This window comes from Eschrichtius robustus, chromosome 16 (genome assembly GCF_028021215.1).
Source record: "Eschrichtius robustus isolate mEscRob2 chromosome 16, mEscRob2.pri, whole genome shotgun sequence".
In the NCBI taxonomy this organism is placed as follows: Eukaryota; Metazoa; Chordata; class Mammalia; order Artiodactyla; family Eschrichtiidae; genus Eschrichtius; species Eschrichtius robustus.
In genome coordinates this window covers 69,291,880-69,314,052 of record NC_090839.1, presented here as the reverse complement: position 1 = coordinate 69,314,052, position 22,173 = coordinate 69,291,880, and the positions used below count along the sequence as shown (strand labels likewise).

The following is a 22,173-nucleotide window of genomic DNA, read 5'->3' as shown; positions in this document are numbered from 1 at the left end:
GTAGAAAAGCTGTTAGATGGGTGGTTCTCAGCTGAGCTGATTTTTGTCACCTAGGGGACATCTGGCAATGTCTGGAGGTATTTTTGGTTGTCACAACTTGGAGGAAGCTATTGGCATCTCGTGGGTAGAGGCCAGGGCTGCTGCTAAACATCCTACACTGCACAAGACAGAGGAGAACGTCAGGGGTGCTGAGGTTGGGACCCCCTGAGCTGGAGTAGCAATGCTGCTGGTCTCCTTGGAGTTTGCGGGTGAGGTGCTGGCCTCCGCCAGGAGCTGTGAAGGGCAGGTTGGTGTGGGCTCAGAGCCGGTCTGCTCCTGTAATGCGCCTGTTTGGGGCATGTTTCTTCTCTTTATGGCATTTTAACCTCTCATCATTCCCAGCAGTTTCGCTTTAGCTGCCTAAGTGTGAAGAGTTCCGGGGCAGAGCCTGTTGGCTGAATTCGTGCTCATCTGTGCAGGGTTTCAAACGGCTTCCCTGTTTCTGCCCATAAACATTGGGCCAGACAGAAACATCTTGCTCTGCAAACAAGCCCCATGTCCCAGGTAGTGTGGCCTGGGCAGATGCACTGTGGCCTGGCTCAGCGGGAGACAGGGCTGGGCGACCCTCCTGGGAAGATGAGCGGAGTATTTTTCAATCAGGTCTCTACTGCACCCCACATTGTGGTTTATGGGTGCATGTCACCTGCATGTGGTGACGTGAAGGGGTTACATGGGACAAGGAGTACTGGAGGCTTTTTTATGTTGTTATTATATGTACATGTAAATGTATATTCATATATGTATATATAATACATATGTGTGTATGATACAAACATACAGGAGAGAGTAGAATAAAAAGTAAAAATCCCTAAGTCCCCCTACTTAAAGGTAACTACTCTTAACAACTTATTGTAGCCTTCTTTCCAGGAATGTACGCACTTGTGTGTGTGTGTGTGTGTGACATGTGTGCACATGTGTGTATGCATAGATCTCCATCCTCTGTTGTTAACATCCAAAATATATAAATATATTTTCCTGCAACTCGCTCTTTTCACATAATATATCTTGGATATTTTTCCATATTAATGTATATATTCATTCAACTCAAATATTCATTGAGTACCTCTTGTGAGCCAGGCTCTGTACATACATCAGTGAAGGAATCAGACAAAAATCCCAGTGAGTGCTTGAATGTTGTAAACAAAACAGGCAGTGAACAAAGCGCTGAGTTATGCCGAGTAGAAATGATGTTAAGTACTAGGGAGAAAACTTTGTATACTTAAAAATGGATGGATTTTATTCTATGTACGTAATTTTTTTTAATGAAACAACTGGATGTGATTTTAATTTGCATTTCCCGAATGACTTGTGGTGTAGATCATATGGAAGGAGGACGGCATTGAAGGCAGGGGTTTGCTCTGTGGTCAGTGGTCCAAAGTCAACTTGAACCTTTAGTTTGGTGTTGCGAGTAGACAGATCATCAGGGTGTGAGACCCCTCGGTTCAGGCGCAGGACAGTGTTTCTGGCCATGTGTGGTCTGGTTATTGTGGTCATTGGGATAAGCTGGCAGGACCCACTGGGGGGTCTTTACCGTCTCCCCAGAAAGTCTTGTCCTGCTCACTTCTGTGTCCCCAGTGATTCACCAAGTTGCCTTCCTGCTGCAGGATCCAACAGCCCTGTGACCAGCCTGTGAACGGAATGGGCACACAGACCTGGAAATTGATATTTCTATGGTATAAAGAAGCAAGCAAAAGCTACAAAATATAAAAGTAGGACAGTTAAGCTGTTTGTGTGTTTGGGGTTTTTTTTTAATTCCAACATTTTATTAAGAAACTTTAAAAAATTTTGAAAGAATGGTTCTGTCAACATCCATATTCCCACCACTTAGATTCTGCAATGAACATTTTCTGCTTGCTTTATCACACGTCTCTCCATCTCTCTATTTATCTCTTGATTCATTTTTTTCCTATGCATTTCAAGGTCAGTTGTAGACATTAGTCCCGTTTGTTTCTTTGTTTTTTTTTTTAACGTTGGGTTTATTTATTTTATTTATTTATTTATTTATGGCTGTGTTGGGTCTTCGTTTCTGTGCGAGGGCTTTCTCTAGTTGTGGCAAGCGGGGGCCACTCTTCATCGCGATGCGCGGGCCTCTCCCTATCGCGGCCTCTCTCGTTGCGGAGCACGGGCTCCAGACGCGCAGGCTCAGTAATTGTGGCTCACGGGCCTAGTTGCTCCACGGCATGTGGGATCTTCCCAGACCAGGGCTCGAACCCGTGTGCCCTGCATTGGCAGGACCACTGCGCCACCAGGGAAGCCCCATTCGTTTGTTTTTTAAAGTTGACTTTTCGTTGCAGTGTAGTATACATATAGAAAAGTGCATCAATCTTAAAGATACAATTCATGAATTTTTATAAAACGAACACACCCATGTGACTGGCACTCAGATCAAGAAAAAGAGCATTCCCAGAAATTTCCTTGTGCCCTTTTCAATTACTACTCCCTCCCCCAGGGACTGTGCTGACTTTTCTTATCATACATTCATTTTGTCTCTTTTTGACCTTTGTGTAAGTGGAATCATACCAGTTCCTTCACTCAACATCATCCTTATGAAATTTATTCATATAATTATGTGTACTTGTGGTTTTTCATCACGTTTTTTTAAAAGTCTTTATTGAGTTTGTTACAATATTGCTTCTGTTTTTTATGTTTTGGTTTTTTGGCCGCGAGACATGTGGGATCTTAGCTCCCCGACCAGGGATCAGACCCACACCCCCTGCATTGGAAGGCGAAGTCTTCACCACTGGACCACCAGGGAAGTCCCCTTTCATCACATTTTTTTTTTCAATTTTTTTTTTTTTAATTATATATTTATTTATTTATGTATGGCTGCATTGGGTCTTCGTTGCTGCACGTGGGCTTTCTCTACTTGTGGCGAGCGGGGGCTACTCTTCGTTGTGGTGCACGGGCCCCTCATTGCAGTGGTTTCTCTTGTTGTGGAGCACTGTCTCTAGGTGCGCGGGCTTCAGTAGTTGTGGCACGTGGGCTTCAGTAGTTGTGGCACGTGGGCTTCAGTAGTTGTGGCACGTGGGCTTCAGTAGTTGTGGCACGTGGGCTTCAGTAGTTGTGGCACGTGGGCTTCAGTAGTTGTGGCACGTGGGCTTCAGTAGTTGTGGCACGTGGGCTTCAGTAGTTGTGGCTCGCGGGCTCTAGAGCGCAGGCTCAGTAGTTGTGGCGCACGGGCTTAGTTGCTCAGCGGCATGTGGGATCTTCCCGGACCAGGGCTCGAACCCGCGTCCCCTGCGTTGGCAGGCGGATTCTTAACCACTGCGCCACCAGGGAAGTCCCCATCACATTTTTAATACAGTATTTCAGTGTTTAACTATACAACAATTTATGTATCTATTCTAAAAGTAGGGTGATATTTAAACATACTAGAATGTGCCCATCCAAATCAGCATTATTTCTTTCAAAGCATGATTTAGAATGCTGCAAATGCCAAGAGAGGTTAAGAGTAGGGACCCAGGAGGTCATCAGGACCTGAGTTCAACCCCAGCTCTACCACTGTCACTCTGGCTGGATCCCAGCTGGGCTTCCACCTATCACTAGGATTTGACACCTTGTCTTGAGCTAGGATTCAAGGCAATTGCTGCATTGACCCGCATTGAAGGTTAAGAAAGAGACTCTGTTGGGGAATAAGGAAAAATTATATAGGGCAAGTAGATCTCCAGTAGATTCAGTAGATCCTTGATGGTACCTGAGAACTTGCATTTCTAACAGGCTCTAGGTGATGCTGAAGCCGGTGGTCTGGGGACTATACTTTGAACATCACTGCCCTAGATAGATCAGGGATTGGCAGATCACAGCCCATGGGCTAAATCTGGCCCACTCCCTGTTTTTATAAATAACGTTTTATTGGAACACAGTGAAAAGAAAAAACTGTCTGTTTTTCTCTACTCACAACATTTCTGACACCAAACGTGTGGGGTTTTTCCCCAGCTAAGCCACCAGTCCAGTGGATATTTTGATCTGCTTCTAATACAATGTGTCTAACCTGACCACACATGAGAATCACCCGGGGAACAGTTGAAAAACACTGGCATCCAGTCCCCCACCCCTAAACCAATCAACAGAATCTCTTGGGGTGAGGCCCAGGCACTGATACTTTTAAAAGTCTTCCAAGTGATTCTCATGTTCGTGGTATCTCTCCTTTATTTTCTCAGTTATTTTAGAAGACGAGGGGCATCTTCTAAAGCTTCAATGGGTGTCTTATAACTAGCTCGGAAGACAGTTTGCAGTGAACATTTTCTCCCAAAGCAATGCCAGCATCTCTTAAACAAATATTACAAAGATGATCCTCATTCAGACGTGTAAGTTTCAGTTGTTCATGTAAAAACAAGCACATTACATTACAGTCACACTTTTAAATGCTTCCTCCTAGACAGTGTGATCCACACACAGATCTGAACGTGATTCTTCAACCCATATGTCATCCCTGTAAACGCAGGCTCCACATGGCTCAGTTTCCACACAGACACAAAGAAGTAGTCCGGCCGTGGTCCGAAGGAATTTTAGAACAGATTGCAATCTTGACTTCTTTCTCTTGGGAAAGGAGGAAGATCTGATTCATAAGCCACAGCGACATTCTCAGCAGTCCCTTCTGCCACTCCCCGGTTTCCTCTCACCCTGAATTTGCTCTGGAATTGCTTCTCTGTTGAGCTCCCAAACCCTCTTTATCTCAGAGAGGTGACTTCTCTCCCTCCCTCTCCCCTCCCAGCTCTTTTTCCCTGTAGGTCTTTGTAGCCACTTGGGTCACAGGGACTTTCCTTTGGTGACAATGGATTGGGTGTTAATGAAGGGAAACCCCAAAACCCATGCTTTTCCCTTAAGGCAGGATTTTTAACCTTGGCACTTGTTGACATTTGGGGTCAGATAATTCTTTGTTGTGGTGCTGTGCAGTGTAAGATGGTTAGGAACAATCCTGGCCTCTACTCGCTAGATGCCAGTAGTAACCCCCCATCCCAGTGTGACAATCCAGATGTCTCCTGACATTGCCAAATTTGGGGGGCAGAATTGGCCCCAGCTGAGAACCACTGGATTAAAGAATCCAACACTTTAAGCCATCATTGCCTGCAGACCTGGGCAAAACGGGCCTCTACCCTGGGCCTTGGACATTATTTTTCTATTTTATTTATTTATTTTTCATCTCTTCATGTCTTCTATTACTTAAAGAGGTCTTTTTTTTTATTAGTTATCTATTTTATACATATTAGTGTATACATGTCAATCCCAGTCTCCCAATTCATCCCACCACCACCCCCCCTTCCCCCCTTGGTGTCCATACGTTTGTTCTCTACATCTGTGTCTCTATTTCTGCCCTGCAAACTGGTTCATCTGTACCATTTTTCTAGATTCCACATATATGCATTAATATATGATATTTGTTTTTCTCTTTCTGACTTACTTCACTCTGTATGACAGTCTCTACGTCCATCCATGTCTCTACAAATGACCCAATTTCATTCCTTTCTATGGCTGAGTAATATTCCATTGTATATATGTGCCACATCTTCTTTATCAGTTCATCTGTCCATGGGCATTTAGGTTGCTTCCATGACTGGCTATTGTAAGTAGTGCTGCAATGAACATTGGGGTGCATGTGTCTTTTTGAATTGTGGTTTTCTCTGGGTATATGCGCAGTAGTGGGATTGCTGGGTCATATGGTAATTCTATTTTTTAAAGGAACCTCCATACTGTTCTCCATAGTGGCTGTATCAATTTACATTCTTACCAACAGTGCAAAAGGGTTCCCTTTTCTCCACACCCTCTCTCCAGCATTTGTTGTTTGTAGATTTTCTGATGATGCCCATTCTAACTGGTGTGAGGTGATACCTCATTGTAGTTTTGATTTGCAGTTCTCTAATAATTAGCAATGTTGAGCATCTTTTCATGTGCCTCTTGGCCATCTGTATGTCTTCTTTGGAGAAATGTCTATTTAGGTCTTCTTGGGCCTTGTACTTTAAATGGGGTGAGGGGTTCTGAAGGCGAGTAGTCCAGGGAGACAAGGAGATGTGCCCACCTGGAGCCCACATCTTCCTTTCCACATCACCTCTGAGTACTGGGATCCCAGGATTTTTCACCCAAGTGACCGAAGCCTGCTTAGGGTTTTCTCCAGGTCCATCTTCAGGGAGGCAGACCATGATGCCAGTGTGTGACCTCTAGGCCTAAGGAGATAATAATAATAGTACTCTCCTTGTAAATAGAGTTGTGTGGACTAAATAATTTAGTGTATCCAAAGTCCATGGAACAGGGTTGGCACATGATAAGCTCTATATAAGTGTTAGCTGCTATTATTATACTTTACATATCAATAGTCCCTAAACATAATACAACCTCCTTGTCTGCTGCGCCCCTGAAGAAGCAGCCATCCATTCAGATGTTGGAGGTTAACCTGATCTTGCTGGACCCCAGAGTGATGGTATGAAGGTCTCCAACACGGCACTGTCGTGAGGGGGTTTTAGGACCATTCTGACTCTTGGCACCTCTGCCTTGACATGCTGACTTGAGGACCTGTTGTGTATATTTCTGTTCCTAATCTTGTCTTTGTCTTGTGTCAGGGTCAGTGGAAGGGGGGAATGGCTGAGAAGTCTCTTCTTTCTGAGACAGAAGGAGGAGAAATGATGCTGAGCTTTGAATTTCAATTCCTTCTATGCCCATGCTGGCTGTGTGACCTTGGACGCTCAACCTCCTAAGCCCTCTGAGCCTCTAATTCCCCATCTGCAAAATGGGTGTATAAATAGCACCTTCCCTAATAGGATGTGGTGTTGATTAAGTGAAAAATATAGGGGCTTCCCTGGTGGCGCAGCGGTTGAGAATCTGCCTGCTAGTGCGGGGGACGCGGGTTCGAGCCTTGGTCTGGGAGGATCCCACATGCCGCAGAGCAACTAGGCTCGTGAGCCACAACTACTGAGCCTGCGCGTCTGGAGCCTGTGCTCCGCAACAAGACAGGCCGCGATAGTGGGAGGCCCACGCACCGCGATGGGGAGTGGCCCCCGCTTGCCGCGGCTGGCGGGAGCCCTCACACAGAGGCGAAGACCCAACACAGCCAAATAAATAAATAAATAATAATTAAAGGTAAAAAATATATATATATATATATATAAAGTACTTTGCTCAGTGCCTGATGTCAGGATTCGGCATTGCTGATTTTAAATTATTGTAATACTGCTATCTAAATTGTCACGATGACTATTAGAAGGAAAAACATGGAGAAAAAATTCCGTCCATGCAGCTGCTATGAATCACAAAATGAGCCAAGAAAGCATGAAAAGCATCACCCTTAAATCAGGGATGAAACTAGAACTGAAGAAATCTCAGAGCTGAAAGGGACCTTAAATCCTACGTAAACCCACTCATTGTGTAAATGGGGAAACCGAGGCCCAGGGAAGTGATAATGATCTACCTGGTTTTAAAGAAAAACCTGAAACAGCTTCTAGGTTCCAGAGAGAAGAAAACAGAGATTTGCAGGCAGGTGGTTCCAGACCTACCCTGGATCCCACACTCCGTGGCTGCTCACGTCCCTTATATGAAATGGCCTTCATGGCTACAGATGCAGGGGACCAACTGTAATTTGAGGAAGTTTTGCAAAAGTTGAAAAGAGAATGGGTACGTTTGTGGAGTGGCCTGTGGGGAGGGGGAAGGGGAGGAAGCAGGGGCGTGTAGACTGCTTTGGGCTCCTGCAAGGGCTGAGATCACTCCTGAACAGCCTGATGAAACGTGGGGATCCCTCCACAGTGAGGAGTTCAGGAGGATCGTGAAGCAGCTGGGATGGGTTTTGGTAGCTTCGTGCAGCTTTTTCAGAAATGCGGGAGCGTGCTCAGTCCAGAGGTGGACTGCAGGGGACAGCGACGAGGCGGGGTTCCACGAGGCGGGGGTCTCTGTGCAGGTGGAGGCGTCACCTTGTGAACCAAACCTGCAAACTGGGTAGCTGCCAAGTCTGCTCCCACTGGTAAAGATCAAGATTTTCTTTCCTTTTCATTTGCAGTGTTTATCACACCCACACTCTAAGTCGTCCAGCTTCCCTTCCAGAACCGTCTGCCTTGGCAAACTAAATTAGCAACCAAAAGAGTTTAGCTCTTGTGGGAAAGAACAAAATCATTTTTACAGCACATATCAACACGTGAAAGCCTCAACGTGCCCCTGACTCACTCAGGGCACGTGGATGTTGACTGGAGCAGGGCTCTCCCTGCACTTCTGGGCCTCGGGCTCCCCAGCTGTAAAATGGGCCGGTGACAGCAGCTGCCTTAGAGCAGTGGTTCTCAGTGGAAGGGGAAAGGGTGGATTATGTTTGGCAATGTCTGGGGATACTTTGGGTTGTCACAGCTGGGGAGAGGACTGCTAATGGCATCCAGTGGGCAGAGGCCAGGGGTGCTGCTGGACATCCTGCAGTGCTCAGATCAGCACCCATAACACGGAACGATCTGGCCCCAAGTGTCAGCAGCGCGGAGGGTGAGAAACCCCATTCTAGTGGGTTGATATGAAGAGTAAGTGAGTTAATCCATGTGATATGCTTAGCCCTGGGCCATGCACATAGTAGGTGCTTCATAAAGCAGTGGTACTCTCCATGTTCCTTCAAAGCCTTGAGCCCATCGGTGCCTCTTATCATGCTTTTGTTTTGCCAGTTGTGTTTCCCTAACCTGAATTGCCATGGCAATCGGCACCACAGAAGCAGACAGATATTGATGTCAAAATATGCGCTCTTTTTACACGGATGCTGAAATAAGATATGGAGACAGAGTTTTGGAGGAGAAAGAGTAGCTTTATTCTTTGCCAGACAAAAAGGGAACTCAGCAGGCTAGTGCCTCAAGAACTGTGCCCCCCTCTTCGGGGAATTAGGAGAGGTGTTTTTTTTTTCCCCTCCTTGGGATGTATATCTAAGTGTGCATTTCTCTTTGACATTTTATTTATTTGGTTGCTCTGGGTCTTAGTTGTGGCAGGCAGGCTCCTTAGTTGTGGCACGGGAACTCTTAGTTGTGGCACGCATGTGGGATCTAGTTCCCTGACCAGGGATCGAACCCGGGCCCCCTGCACGGAGTCTTAACCACTGTGCCACCAGGGGAGTCCCAGGAGAGGTCTTATAGTCTGAGGTCTGGGATAGGTGATGAGGATCAAAGCAGTGACGGCCTTATATTCTTTTTTTTTGCAAAAATTAAAAACAGTCACAGCTGGCGTCAGGCAGCCCAGTAATTAGGTCTGTTCATCTCTGGGTTATCACTGGTGACCTTCTTTCTGAAATGAAGAATGCTACAAGGGGTAAATTGTTACAAGAGAGTGTAGGGGATGTAAATACCAGGTGCAGGATGTAATTCACATGAGTCAGAGAGTGTTTAAGGAGTTAGCTTTGTGAAGGACAAGTATCAGTTAAAGTAAAACTAGGATTGCTTAACTCTTTCAGGCCAGTTTATGTTGTTTCCCTAGCTTACCCATTGTTCCCTTCTTTTCCTTGTTTGTCAGAAAAGAAAAAAACCTCATTTCTATTTTTGCTGCAACATGACAAGGACACAGGAGCTTGTACATGGTTTCAATATGTTGGTGATTCTTTAGAGATAAATTTCAGAAAGTAGAATACGCCAGGTGTGTCCACGCCCTGTCTGAGGATAGAGCTGGACTTCAGTGACTCACTGGTCCACACAGAGGGTGATCCTTGGAGACTGTGGCCGTCAGGGTGCCTGAGGTTTGTCGAGGTTAGAGAGAGAACAGTGTGACAGGGCACAGAGCACGTTCCTGGCATGCCTGGTGCTGTACTCTGATCCCTGGGGGAGGGGCACTAAAGGGGTTTTGTGTGAGTAAATTTTCTACTCGCCAAACGCGTTCCCCTTAAACTTTAAAAAAGGCTTTAGGGACTTCCCTGGTGACGCAGTGGTTAAGAATCCACCTGCCAATGCAGGGGACGCAGATTCGAGCCCTGGTCCAGGAAGATCCCACATGCTGCGGAGCAACTAAACCCGTGCGCCACAACTACTGCGCCTGTGCTCTAGAGCCCGCGAGCCACAACTACTGAGCCCGTGTGCCACAACTACTGAAGCCCGTGCGCCTAGAGCCCGTGCTCCGCAACAAGAGAAGCCACTGCAATGAGAAGCTCGCGCACCGCAACGAAGAGTAGACCCCGCTCGCCGCAACTAAAGAAAGCCCGCGCGCAGCAAAGAAGACCCAACGCAGCCAAAAATAAATAAATTTATTTTTTTTTAAAAAAGGCTTTAAAGTTTTAACTGTTAGATAGAAAACTGTTTGTACTTCCTTTGACCCATTAACCAGGACGTTGAGCTTTCTTACTGATTCATAATCTTAATTATAAAAATAAATGATCACACAGTGAATTTCCCCGGGCTCTATGAAGGAGAAAAGGGTTGTTTGCCCCTTCATCAAATGGCCCTGGTTCTGTTGTACTTTTTTAAGTTCTGGTATCTGTCTGGTAGTCACAGTCTACCAGATTAATTTAAATTACACCAGATGGGGAAACCACATGACCAAGTTTATTTGAATTATGTCTAAAGCCATGAAGAATAAATAGGATCTAAGAGGAAGTGTGAGGTGCCCTCTTCACAGGTTTTGTGCGTGGACTTTGTGACATCTATGCCTTTTTTTTTTAATTGAAGTATAGTTAATTTACAATGTTGTATTAATTTCAAGTGTACAGCCAAGTGATTCAGTTATACATACACACACACACACACATTCTTTTTCAGATTATTTTCCATTATGGGTTATTACAAGATATTGAGCTTAGTTCCCTGTGCTATACAGTAGGTCCTTGTTGACATCTATGCCTTTTTGTCACTCTCTGGTTTGTAAAGGTTGTTTTGAAGTTCCCTCCAGATGATGAGGGTAAATTAGAGCCTATACATTTTGCAGGTATATACTGTTGACTGCAGTGAGACGAGTCCCCCATAGCAGCCAGTGGGGATATTTGGGGTGCCTCACAACAAAATTTCTAGATGTTATTGTTTCTAAAGAGGAGAAATGTAGGGATCTAGTTGTGAGGAATTTGCTTCCTTTACAGGTTTTTTGCTGCAAATACTGCGAGTGTCTCACCAGCTTGCTCAGTGACTTGGCTTCCCTGTCTACAAAGTGGAGTGGTCAGGGGTATCTGGTCTCCTGTCTCTGAGCCCCTTTCTGGATTCAAGAAATATCCAGTCTTAATTCCCTATTCTCACACTCCCTAGAATTTACAGTGATGGCAAATCTTGATACTCTCCCAGGCAACTTTTATGATAGAAGTCATTAGTTTTATTCAGCTTGTTATAATTTGCATTTTAAATGTATGGTTTTTAAAAGACTGTCAAGATTGCCATAACTTTACCAAGTGATTTGCAAGTCCCAAAGCCTGCCAGTTAGGTCAGATGGCCATAGCAGCAACTGCTTCCCATCAGAAGGGCTGAATCACTGAGGAGCGACCACCTTTCAAGTGCTGAGGGATTTACCAAGCCAAGTTACTTTGCACATTGGGATAAGGAACGTAGGCTATCAGATTTCCGTTCATCCTTCTGCCCCTTCTGGTGATTTCGATGTTGATTGTCTAATATCGACTTATTTTTTCCTTTGTTTTCTTTCCAAAATAATATATTCTTGTAAGAAGTTCAAACTGTGCATACTTACATAATAAGTAGAGAAAGTGGCAAGTTCTCTGTTTCCTCTCTCTAGAGAGAGCTACTCTTAACAATTTTGTGAATATTCTTCCAGATACTGTTTTCTATTCTATATGTTAACATTTTCTTAAGCAAAAAGAGATTGTGTTTACGTATACTGTTTTGCAACTTGATTTTGTCTCCTAGCGATATGTCTTGGAGATGTTTCCATCTTGTATATATAGGTCTGTCTCATTTTTTACCATGGTTCTGGTTTCCATGGTATTGTCACATCAGAAATTATTTGATTAGTCCTCTCCAGTCTTAGTTTAGGTGCTCCCAAATCTGATCCTAAGACAAGGACGTGGGTGCGTGCAGGCTGCTAGGAAGGTGATCCCAGGAAACACCAATAAGAGGCTGGGGAAGTGAGACCAGGAAGGGAGGCAGGCCAATCAAGGACGATTTTTTTTAAAATTTATTTAATTAATTAATTTATTTATTTATTTATTTTTGTCTGTGTTGGGTCTTTGTTGATGTGCACGGGCTTTCTCTAGCTGTGGCGAGCGGGGGCTACTCTTCACTGTGGTGTGTGGGCGTCTCATTGTTGTGACTTCTCTTGTTGCGGAGCACGGGCTCTAGGCACACGGGCTTCAGGAGTTGTGGCACACAGGCTCAGTAGTTGTGGCTCACGGGCTCTAGAGCGCAGGCACAGTAGTTGTGGCACAATGGCATAGTTACTCCACGGCATGTGGGATCTTCCCAGACCAGGGCTCGAACCCGTGTCCCCTGCATTGGCAGGCGGATTCTTAATCACTGCGCCACCAGGGAAGCCCCCAATCAAGGACGATTGATGCATGGGTAACTGCAGCTCGGGAGGGCCCCAGGACCACCGTCAGGTTCAGTGATTCTCTAGAAGGGCTCACAGAACTCAGAAAAGCTGTTTTACTCCTGGTTACGGTTTATTGAAGTGAAAGGATACAGACTCAAATCAGCAAAAGGCAGAGTCCAGGAGAGACCGGCCGTGAGTTTCCAGTTGTGTATGGACAGCACTTAATTCTCCCAGTAACGACGTGTGGCAGCATGCTCCGAGGATCACCAACCAGGGAAGAGCACTGAAGCCTTGGTGTCTAGGATTTGGATTGACCCTAGTCCCCAGCCTTTTCAGAGGTCACGTTTCTATTGAGTGGCCCAAGGCCCCTACCAGAAGTCACATTGTCAGCATACACTGGCATGTCCCAGGCAGAGAGCACCGGGCGCTCATGGTAGGATGCCAGCAACAGAAGCTATGGGTAGCCCCTGGGGTGGGCTGAGGGGGCAGGCAGGGCACCAACAAGCCTCAGCCACACTTCATCATGAAGTGTTTTTGTTGTTTCCATTTTTCATTCTCACAAATGATGTTCTAGAGCAGGGGTTGGCACACTTCTTTGTAAAGGGCCAGCTAGTAAATATTTTCAGCTTTGCAGGCCACACAGCCTCTGCTGCAACTACTCAACTCTGCTGCTGTAGCACAAAAGCAGCTGCGGGCATTATGTAAATAAATGGGTTTGACTGGGTTCCAGTAAAACTTTATTTACAAAAAACTGGTACAGACCAGATTTGGCTTGACGGCTCTAATTTGCCAACCCCTGCTACAGTGGATAATTCTTGTACGTTTATCTTTGTCCATTTGAGCAGATAATTCTATGGGACAGATCCCTAGAAGTAGAATTGCTGGATCTTGAGTAATGACATTCTTATTTTGAGCAGATACTGTGAACCTCCCCCAAAAGTTGAACGTGCTTCCTCTTTCACCAACAGTGCATGAGAACCTTTGAGATTTCCTTTCTTGGAACCACTTGCCAAGGAAGCAAAACCTACACCTATTGACTAGAATGTTTCTGCATTTTCATTCTTGAGCTTTGGAGAGGCAGAGGAAGATAGAACATTTTGCCCCCAGGAAAGAAAACCAAATGGGGCCTGAAATGGTCTCCTAATGTCTTACTTTAGATTTGAGGCTCATGGGGAAGGGGACTCTGGTAACTTGTTTTCATTTGGTGAAAATTAAACCTTACATTGCCCACTAGGTGTAGTTCAAGAGCCTGAATGTTACCTATTCAAAAAAGTTTTTTTTTTTTTTTTCAGATGCATCAGAGAGCTTCTCAGCAATTTCCTTTATTAAGCAAAGATTCTATTCCTAATTTTTCTCTTCTGTAAGGGATTTTCATATAAATAAGGTCTACCTATGCATAGTGAACACTTTACCAAATGTACAAAAAATATACATGGTCCAATTTTTGTTCACGGAGCTGACAGGTACGGGACACTCTTGATGGAGATGGCACAGCGTTTCACTTAGCCTGGTTCACTCTAGGTCTTTTTGGGGTTTAAAGACAATGGATGGGATTTTTGTTTTTGTTTTTCCACTTTTCTTTTTTTCCCCATATTTTTACATTTGGAATTCTTGATGTGAGCCCCACAGGGGAAAACAGAGATTTGTTAGCATTCAAGCTCTATTTTGGGCTGCATATTTTAGCTGGTTTGTTTGATAATGGGCATCCCTCCTGGGATCCAGCCTGCCTGTGCTCTGCTCACGCTGGGTGAATTTGTGATAGTCCCCATTCTGTAGTCTTTCGTTTATAACACAGACACAGCCTGCTTCCCCGTTAGTGAGATGGCATGCCTGGACTACCCACATGCAGATAAGGAATTAGGCAGAACTCGGCTGGGAAGATAAATCAAGCTAACTATCTCATTAGGCTTGAAAGACACAAATTAAGCTTGCATGGGAATTAACAGCCTTCCAAAGAGACATGCAGTGCAACAAGGGGAGGAGAAATTGCTGGAGCCCTTTCTCTCAGGAAACTTGCCCCTGTTGCCTAAGTCCCTTTTGTAAAAGGTCAAGAGGTAGAAATTGAGGATCAAAAGAGCAGTGTAGTGTTTATTGAGCACTTACTGAGTGCCAGGCACAGTGTGCATTATCTCACTGAAAGCTCTCAAAGTACTGTTAAGATTCCTGTGTAACCGAGGAGGAAACTGAGTGTCACGGGGGCTCCTTTGCTTGTCTCAGGGTCTCAGAGCTGTTGAATGACAGAGCCAGGATTCACCTAGGATGTCTGGCCCCATGGCCCAGTGGTTCTTATCTGGGATGAATTGACCCCCTGGGGATACCAGGCCATGTTTGGAGACTCTGGGGTTGTGACAGCTGGGGGCGGTGGGTGCTACTGGGATCTGGTGGGTAGAGGCCTGAGGTGCTGCTGGACATCCTGCAGTGCACAGGACGCCCCACAAAGAATTATCCAGGCCCCAATGTCAACAGTGCCGGGCTTGAGAACCCTGGTTTAAGTGCTCAGCTGGACTCCACTGGTGGCTGGCAGTTCCACCAGGACTGTCCGGCTGTAGTGCCCTGAGGACAGTGTGGTGAGTCTATGGGTCGGAAGTTTAAAGTTGCAGCCAAGGAACTCGTGGGAGGATGATGAGGGAATCGGGGAATTCTCATGGTTGAAAGTAACAGTGTCCTGAAAGCGAGGACCTTGCATCTGCAGTTGAGGAGTGTGGAGACTAACGCCTCTGTCTTGCTCCTGCCTCCTGTCCTGCCCCCTCCTCCTCTCGCCCCTCTGGCTAGTGTTCGGCCACAACATGAAGAGCAGCAACGACTTCATCGGGAGGATCGTCATCGGCCAGTACTCTTCGGGCCCCTCAGAATCCAACCACTGGCGGCGGATGCTCAGTGCCCACCGCACGGCCGCGGAGCAGTGGCACAGCCTGCGGTCCCGGGCCGAGTGTGACCGTGTGTCCCCTGCGTCGCTGGAGGTGACCTGAGGGCTGCAGGGAAGGCAGCTTTCATCTGTGAAGAAAGGAAGAAAACTTAGGACAAAAAATATGCCATATATGTATACTATTACATCCACACCTGCACACGCACCCATCACCACACACACACACACACACACAACTCCTCTCAGAACTGAAAGGAAGCTGACCATTGATCACAAACTGGCCGCCCTCAAGGAGCGAGGCCTGAGAACTTTCCAGAAGTCCCGTCCGTAGGTCATGAGCTGAGTGGGCTCTGCTCTGAGACTTATGGGCAGTGCTTGCTCTTGTGGATTCCCCTGCCCCAAAATGCACTTTCAACCTCAGGCCAGAGAAAGGGCCTCCCCAAAGGTGCCAACCTCCATGGGGACAAAATTTTCCAAGAGTTTGGCCAGTGTTGGGAGGCCTGACCCCCCATGCCCAAAATGCACACCCACTGGGTGACTTCTGAATGGGCTGCCGTTCCTAAGGGGTTCTTCACACCTGGTACCTTTCCCCAAAAGTGTAAGTACTCTGTCTTCTCCTTAGTGGATGTGATAAATAGATTAGACTATTTGGAGAAACCAAATGGCAACAAAAAATATTCCAGTGTAAGAAGGCTCTCCTGGCTTAATTGAACTCGTCCTTGTGTTAGCTTCTTTCTGGGGACTCCCTGTGCGTATGTATGTGGATGTTCTGGTGTGTGTGCCCTCAGGTGAGCACGTGTGTGCGCCTGCGTGTCCCCTTAGTGAGCAAGGCGCTGGGCCGGGACCTCAGTCATGAGTACTCCCTTCTCTCTGCCTCGCCCGTCAGTGAAGTTTCACCCAGCGTCCTCCCGTCTGTCAAGACCCCACCTTCAGTAACAGTAGCGTGTGTGTAAGTCAAGTAAATAAAATATGATAGAGCAGAAGTAACATTTTTTGACCGAATCATGGCGATTGTGACTCACAGAAGACCAGCAAAGTACAGTTGGAATAAAATGGCCACCACGGCTGCCGCATCCCCCATCCAAGACGATACCCCTCCTCGTCACACCCTGAGGATCGCCCTGTGTTTGTGTGTGAACCAAAGTCATTTCTCTCGTGCTAAGAAATTAGTGTAGTTAGAATAGATCTCTCTCTCTGTTGGATGCTTCTGTACCTTTTCCCACAGCATATTGTCTGGTATAATGGGGAGCTATTTATTGAAATTAAAGATTATCTATTTGTGCCATGCATTTGAGTTATCTTTTTCTTCATGAACATGGGCATGGAGGGTAGGAGGGTATTTCAGTTCCTACCACTGTGTAACAAATCATCCCAACGACTCAAAGCACTGGTATTTATTATGCTCACAGATTTTGTGGTTCCAGAATTCAGACCAGACACAGGGATGGCTTGTCTCTGTCCCATGATACCTACGGCCTCAGCTGGAAGACTCGAGGGCCACAGTGGGTATAACCAGACAACCGGTCACGCTGGACACTGTTGGTAAGATTAGTGTGTGGTCTGGGAAGGAAGAACAGTCGAAACGTTAAGATATATTCATCTGACGACTGACAGGAGAACCCGTGCAAAGAGAAGATGAGGATTTATGTTAGGTCCCTCCCATTGCAAGCAACAGGAAATTAACACAAAATACTTTAAGCAACAAAGGAAGTCCTGGCTTCAGGCATAGCTGGATCCAGGGGCTCAGATGAAGTAATCAGGGCTTTGTTGATCACGCTATCTCCTGGACAGGCTCTCCCCATTCAGTGAGCGTCATGGTTACCAGCAGCTTAATAGTTCCAACTCATACTTATCATCAAGACCCAGCTTAAACTACCACTTCCTGATTTTCCAAGACAGAAATGACAGCTCCCCACAAGAAGCTCCTCCCCACAAGAAGCTCCCCACAAGAAGCTTATATTTCTGTTTAACTCTTGGGGCCTTACTGTGTGCTAAGCCCAATACCTGCACAGTCTTGTTTAGTTCTCACAACAACCTTTTGATGAAGAAGCTATTATTATCCCCATTTTCCAGGTGCGGAAAGTAATGCTTTTTTCTATAAAACTATTTGCTTGTTCAGGGCAAGAGTCATGGCTACTTAGCTTTCTATTGGCCATGCCCAATAAAAGGGGCTTGACTTAGGTAAACCCCCTGTGGGCTGAGATGGCTTCACCCCTTCTGGCCACATTGGACATTGCAGGGCCCCCTCGTGGGTCCCTCTGGTGTCTCTCACTCTGGAGTGGAGATGGCATGGAGGTCAAGGGGGAAAGGCAGGGAGGTTGAGTTAGGTTATGTTTGTAAGGAGACAAAAAGAGAAACTTTTCCTTCTCTATAAAATGGCTTCCTTCCCATGGTTGTACAGAAGAGGATAAAAATATGAGAGAACAAACAGAATGAGGAAAGACAGATACAGGACAGGCATTCAGGACCAGAGATGAGGTTATACGGTGATTGGGCCCGTGGGCTTTGGAGCCAGAGAAGCCATGGTTCACACCCCAGGCCCAGCACACCCTACCTGTGCCCTCACACAAGCCGCGGAGCTGCTCTGGGCCTCAGTTTCCTCATTATCTTACATGGGGCACTTCAGAAGCTGATGTTGAGGCAAGGACTTGGGTGCCAATGGTTTATTTGGGAGGTGAGCCCAGGAAGCATAAATGGAAGGATAAGTCAGGGGAAGGAGAAACGCAAAGGCTGCTTTAACTGGCATTGTGGGCAGCTGGGGCTCAGTCGTGCTGGGGGCCCACGTAGAATACGCTTGAGAATGATCGCTGTGGGGAGGCTGGACTATTTAACTACTGCCCCTCATGTCTCAGGGCCTGAGGGTAAAGCCCCGGAGGCGTTCAATGATTGGCAATATAGGACTGTCCTGTGTGGGCTGAGCCAGCTTGGGTAGCACCGAGAACTCCACGGGCAGAGAATGAGGGGCATGTGCCTGAGCAAGTCAGCTGTCCCTCTGCATGGCCCAGCCCACCTCAGCATCGGGGGAACTCAGGTGGCCGAGGGCTGGGAGTGGGGCATCCCCAGCATCTGCTCCCCTCATTTACAATAACCACGAGGCTGACTAAGCACCGTGCCAAATGCTAAGCATCTCATTTAGTCCTCATGCAGCAACCCACGTGAGCGGTGTTATTATTCCTCTTTTATAAATGAGGAAGCTGAGGTTTCATGGGATTAAGTGGCAAGTGAGCATTAGAGCTAGAATGCCAGCCCAGGCCCAGCTGACTCTAGAGCCTGGTATGGGCTAAACTGTATCTCCCCCCAAACTCACATACTTCATGAAGCCTTAACCCCCAGTACCTCAGCATGTGACTGTATTGGGAGATAGGGTCCTTAAAGGTAACTAAGGTTAAATGAGGTCATCAGGGTGGGCCCTAATTCAATACAACTGGTGTCCTTATATTAAGGGGAAATTAGGACACAGAGACAGACACACAGAGGGAAGACGGCATCTACAAGCAAGGAGCGAGGCCTGGAGACCCAGGCCAAGGAGAGCTCCTTCCCTCCCAGCCCTCAGAAGGAACCAACTCTGCCAACACCTGGACTTCAGACTTCCGGCCTCCAGAGCTATGAGGCTATGAAGCTCTGTTATTTAAGCCACCCAGTTTGTGGTCCTTTGTTACAGCAGCCCTAACAAACTTATACAGAGCTGGTGTGGCTGACCGCTCTGCTGGGCTGTTTCATCTGAAAATAGGATGACAGTTTTTACCCCATAGGGTTGTATGTGATGTGAGGATTAGCCGGGATAATGCCTGCAAAGGCTTAACACACAGCACTTGATGGCTATTCCTACTGGGCACACATCAGGCAATGTTTGCTGAGTGACTGGAGAGAACAGCAGAAGCACAGATGTCAGAGCCATCCATGTCTCCAAGGATAGTTTGTCAGGAGATGAGGGAAATGTGTTGAAAGGTGAAGAAATGACTTGGTTTCTATAGAAACCTGGACCCCAGGTGCCCTATTGTGGGCCACCTACCCGGTTTAATTAGCATCTTAATTAATTCCTTCTCAGCCAGGAGGTGGGAAAGGAGATGCATGGGCCACCTACACACCCTCTTTGGGGTGCGGGGACCTGAGTTCAAAGGAAGGAGGTAGAGTAGAAACAGTGGTGTGAAGTTTTAAATCTGCATCTATTTTCCCAGGGCCCATCTTGAGCTGTCTCATCTCTGGGGACTCCAGAACCCTTCAGGACTCCAGTCTACCCCCTGGGACTTGACAGAAGCTATGACCTCTGCCCAGCCCTGCCCAGATGTGATGGTTCCCAGGGCACCAGGAACAGCTATTTTGGGTACTGATATTTTACTCTCAGAAAGCTGGGAATCACTGCAGGGAAAGAGGAAGAATTCCTTTCCTTTCTGGGTGGCCTGTCTTCCACCACCAGTGGGATACCTTTTCTTTTTTCATGGTCAAAAATACCATTTAAAATAATTCAGGAATGAGCACCACTAAGTAAAAATTTAAAACTTATGTCTAGAAAAGAGACTGGAAGACATTGCGCTGAAGGTTGCAGGGGTTAACTTTTGGGAAGTTGTTTTGCTTCTCAATTTTATACCTTCCTATTCAGTATTTTTGAAGGTTCCATAGTGATGTAATGGTAGTTAACAATATATATATATTGAGCATTTATGTGTCAGGCATTGTTCTAAGCACTTGTATGAGGAAAAGTATTGATTTGTCCCCATTTTTCGGATGAGGAAACTGAAGCTAAGACGGATTAAATAATCAGTGTGTGGTCACACAGAAGCAGGTCTGGAATTTGAACACAGATACAGATGTGCCTGGATTGAAAGGCATGAAATACACTAGCCTCTACTGTCCCTTTTATAGTGGTGGTGAGGGGAAGGGAACTTTGTTTTACTTACTGGTAAATAAATGACAATTTTAAAAAGCTAAGAAACTAAAGGAGATACATAGATAGGCAGACAGATGATAGGAAGAAAGAAATAGATCTTCACCGAACCCCCAGGCCACCATGAGCACAGTGTGTGTATGCGTGTGTGTGTGCGCGTGGGCCCGGGGGTGGGGAAGAGTAATGTCTTTAAGAACCCAGAAAATATATACTGTGTTACAGAGAGACCTCTACAACCTCCAAATGGCAGCAAAGATCCTATTTGTTAAGTGAATAAATTGTCTATTTTCTAGCCAGTAAACTTGAGGTCTAGAGCAAGGGGTGGCAAGCTATGGCCCGTGGGCCAAATCCAGCCCACTGCTCGTTTTTGTAAATAAAGTTTTATTGGAACCTGGCCAGGCCCATTCCTAAAGTCTTTCACAGAGTTGTGACAGAGACCATGTGCCCTGCAAAGCCACTACTATCTGGCTCTTTACAGAAAAAAATTTAAAGTTGCTGTTATGTAGGATGAATAAGTCTAGAGATCTAAGGTACAGCATAATGATTATAGTTCCTCACACTGTACTGAACACTGGAAATTTCCTAAGGAGTAGATTTCAGGTGCACTCACCACACACGAAAAGTAACCCTGCGACGAGGTAATATGTTAATTAGTTTGACTGTGGTATCCTTTCACTATGTATATGTATATCACGTCATCATGTTGTACGCCTTAAATACCAACAATTTTTCTTAAAAAACAGAATTTTTTAGAAAGTTTGCCTACCCCTGTCTAGAACAATGCTTCATAACATTAATGTACATATGACTCCCTGGGGATCTAGTCAAAATGCAGATTCCGATTCAGCAGGCCTGGGGTGGGGCCTGAGGTTCTGCATTTTTAACGAGCTCCGAGGAGATAACGATGCTGCTGGTCCGTGGACCACACTTGGGAATGAGCGTGTCACAAATACTTTACATGTTTCCATCCAGAGAGGGGGCATGAACCAACTTACCAAAACCTCCAGCCACCACATATTGTATTATCAACACAGATCATTTAGGAGGTTTATTTGCCAAGTCAAAGGCTCCTCCACTTTTCAAAAGCATTTCCAGCGGCCTGCATCTGACGACCCTCCTTTTCCCCCTGGTTCATTCACACAGAGGGTGTTTGATTTCCATGACAGCAGGGGCCTCTGATGTACAGTCAGCACACCAGATGATGGGGAGTGGGGAGAGAGCCTTCCAACTTTCTTCCATTTTTATAGTTTGTATCAACTTTTTTAAAAAGTCAATTTGGGGGAGGGCTTTTTTATAACAGACACGATGCACATCACTTATATAATAAACGTATGTCTTTATAAATAAATGTGCATGCTCTGGGGTGCATCAGCACAAAGCTTTGAGACAACGGGTAGACATGAGTTATGCCATGGCTGAAACTGGGCCTGGGCTGTGCTCGTAGCCTGAGTCAGGCCTTGGCAGGCTTTCAGCCCCGTGTGGGCCGGCAAAACACGCTGCGTGGGCACGAGTTTTATTCCTCACAGGCACAGTGGCAGGTGTTCCAGAGAGAAAGTGAGCGACTAGGGCACGCTTGAGTCCTGGTGGATGCCAGCCACACAAAGTGTCAGGGCACCTGGCTGAGCATTTCGGGAGAGAAAGGACGGAGTGTGCAGGGAAAGCCAGGAAAAGACCTGCACTGGATCAGTGACAATCATAGCAAAAATTTGCCATCAGGTATTCAACACCTACTACTTGCCAGCTTCTATGCTAAGTATTACAAATTATTACATTTAATCTTTGTGGGGTAGGTACTGTTATTATCCCCTATTTTATAAAGGAGGAAAGTGAGGCTCAGCGAGGCAGAGGATACACAAAGACTGATTTTTAGAGGTATCAATTCGTAAGTGCAGTGAGATTCCAATGAAACACCAGCGGATCTATTTTAAGTTTGAACATGCTAGAACTGTACACTAATGATAACGTTTGCTTCTTTTTGGTGAACACTTCCTCT

At 46.1% G+C, this 22,173-nt stretch overlaps 1 protein-coding gene across 1 annotated transcript in view; it reads left to right on the top strand.

The window, feature by feature from the left end:
- Nucleotides 1-15,398, top strand: part of SYT17 (synaptotagmin 17) — an 81,402-nt gene extending 66,004 nt beyond the window's left edge. The window contains exon 7 of the mRNA XM_068524781.1: nucleotides 15,202-15,398. Coding sequence (XP_068380882.1) covers nucleotides 15,202-15,398 — 197 coding nt within the window. The remainder of the gene's footprint in view (nucleotides 1-15,201) is intronic.
- Nucleotides 15,399-22,173: the final 6,775 nt, after the last annotated feature.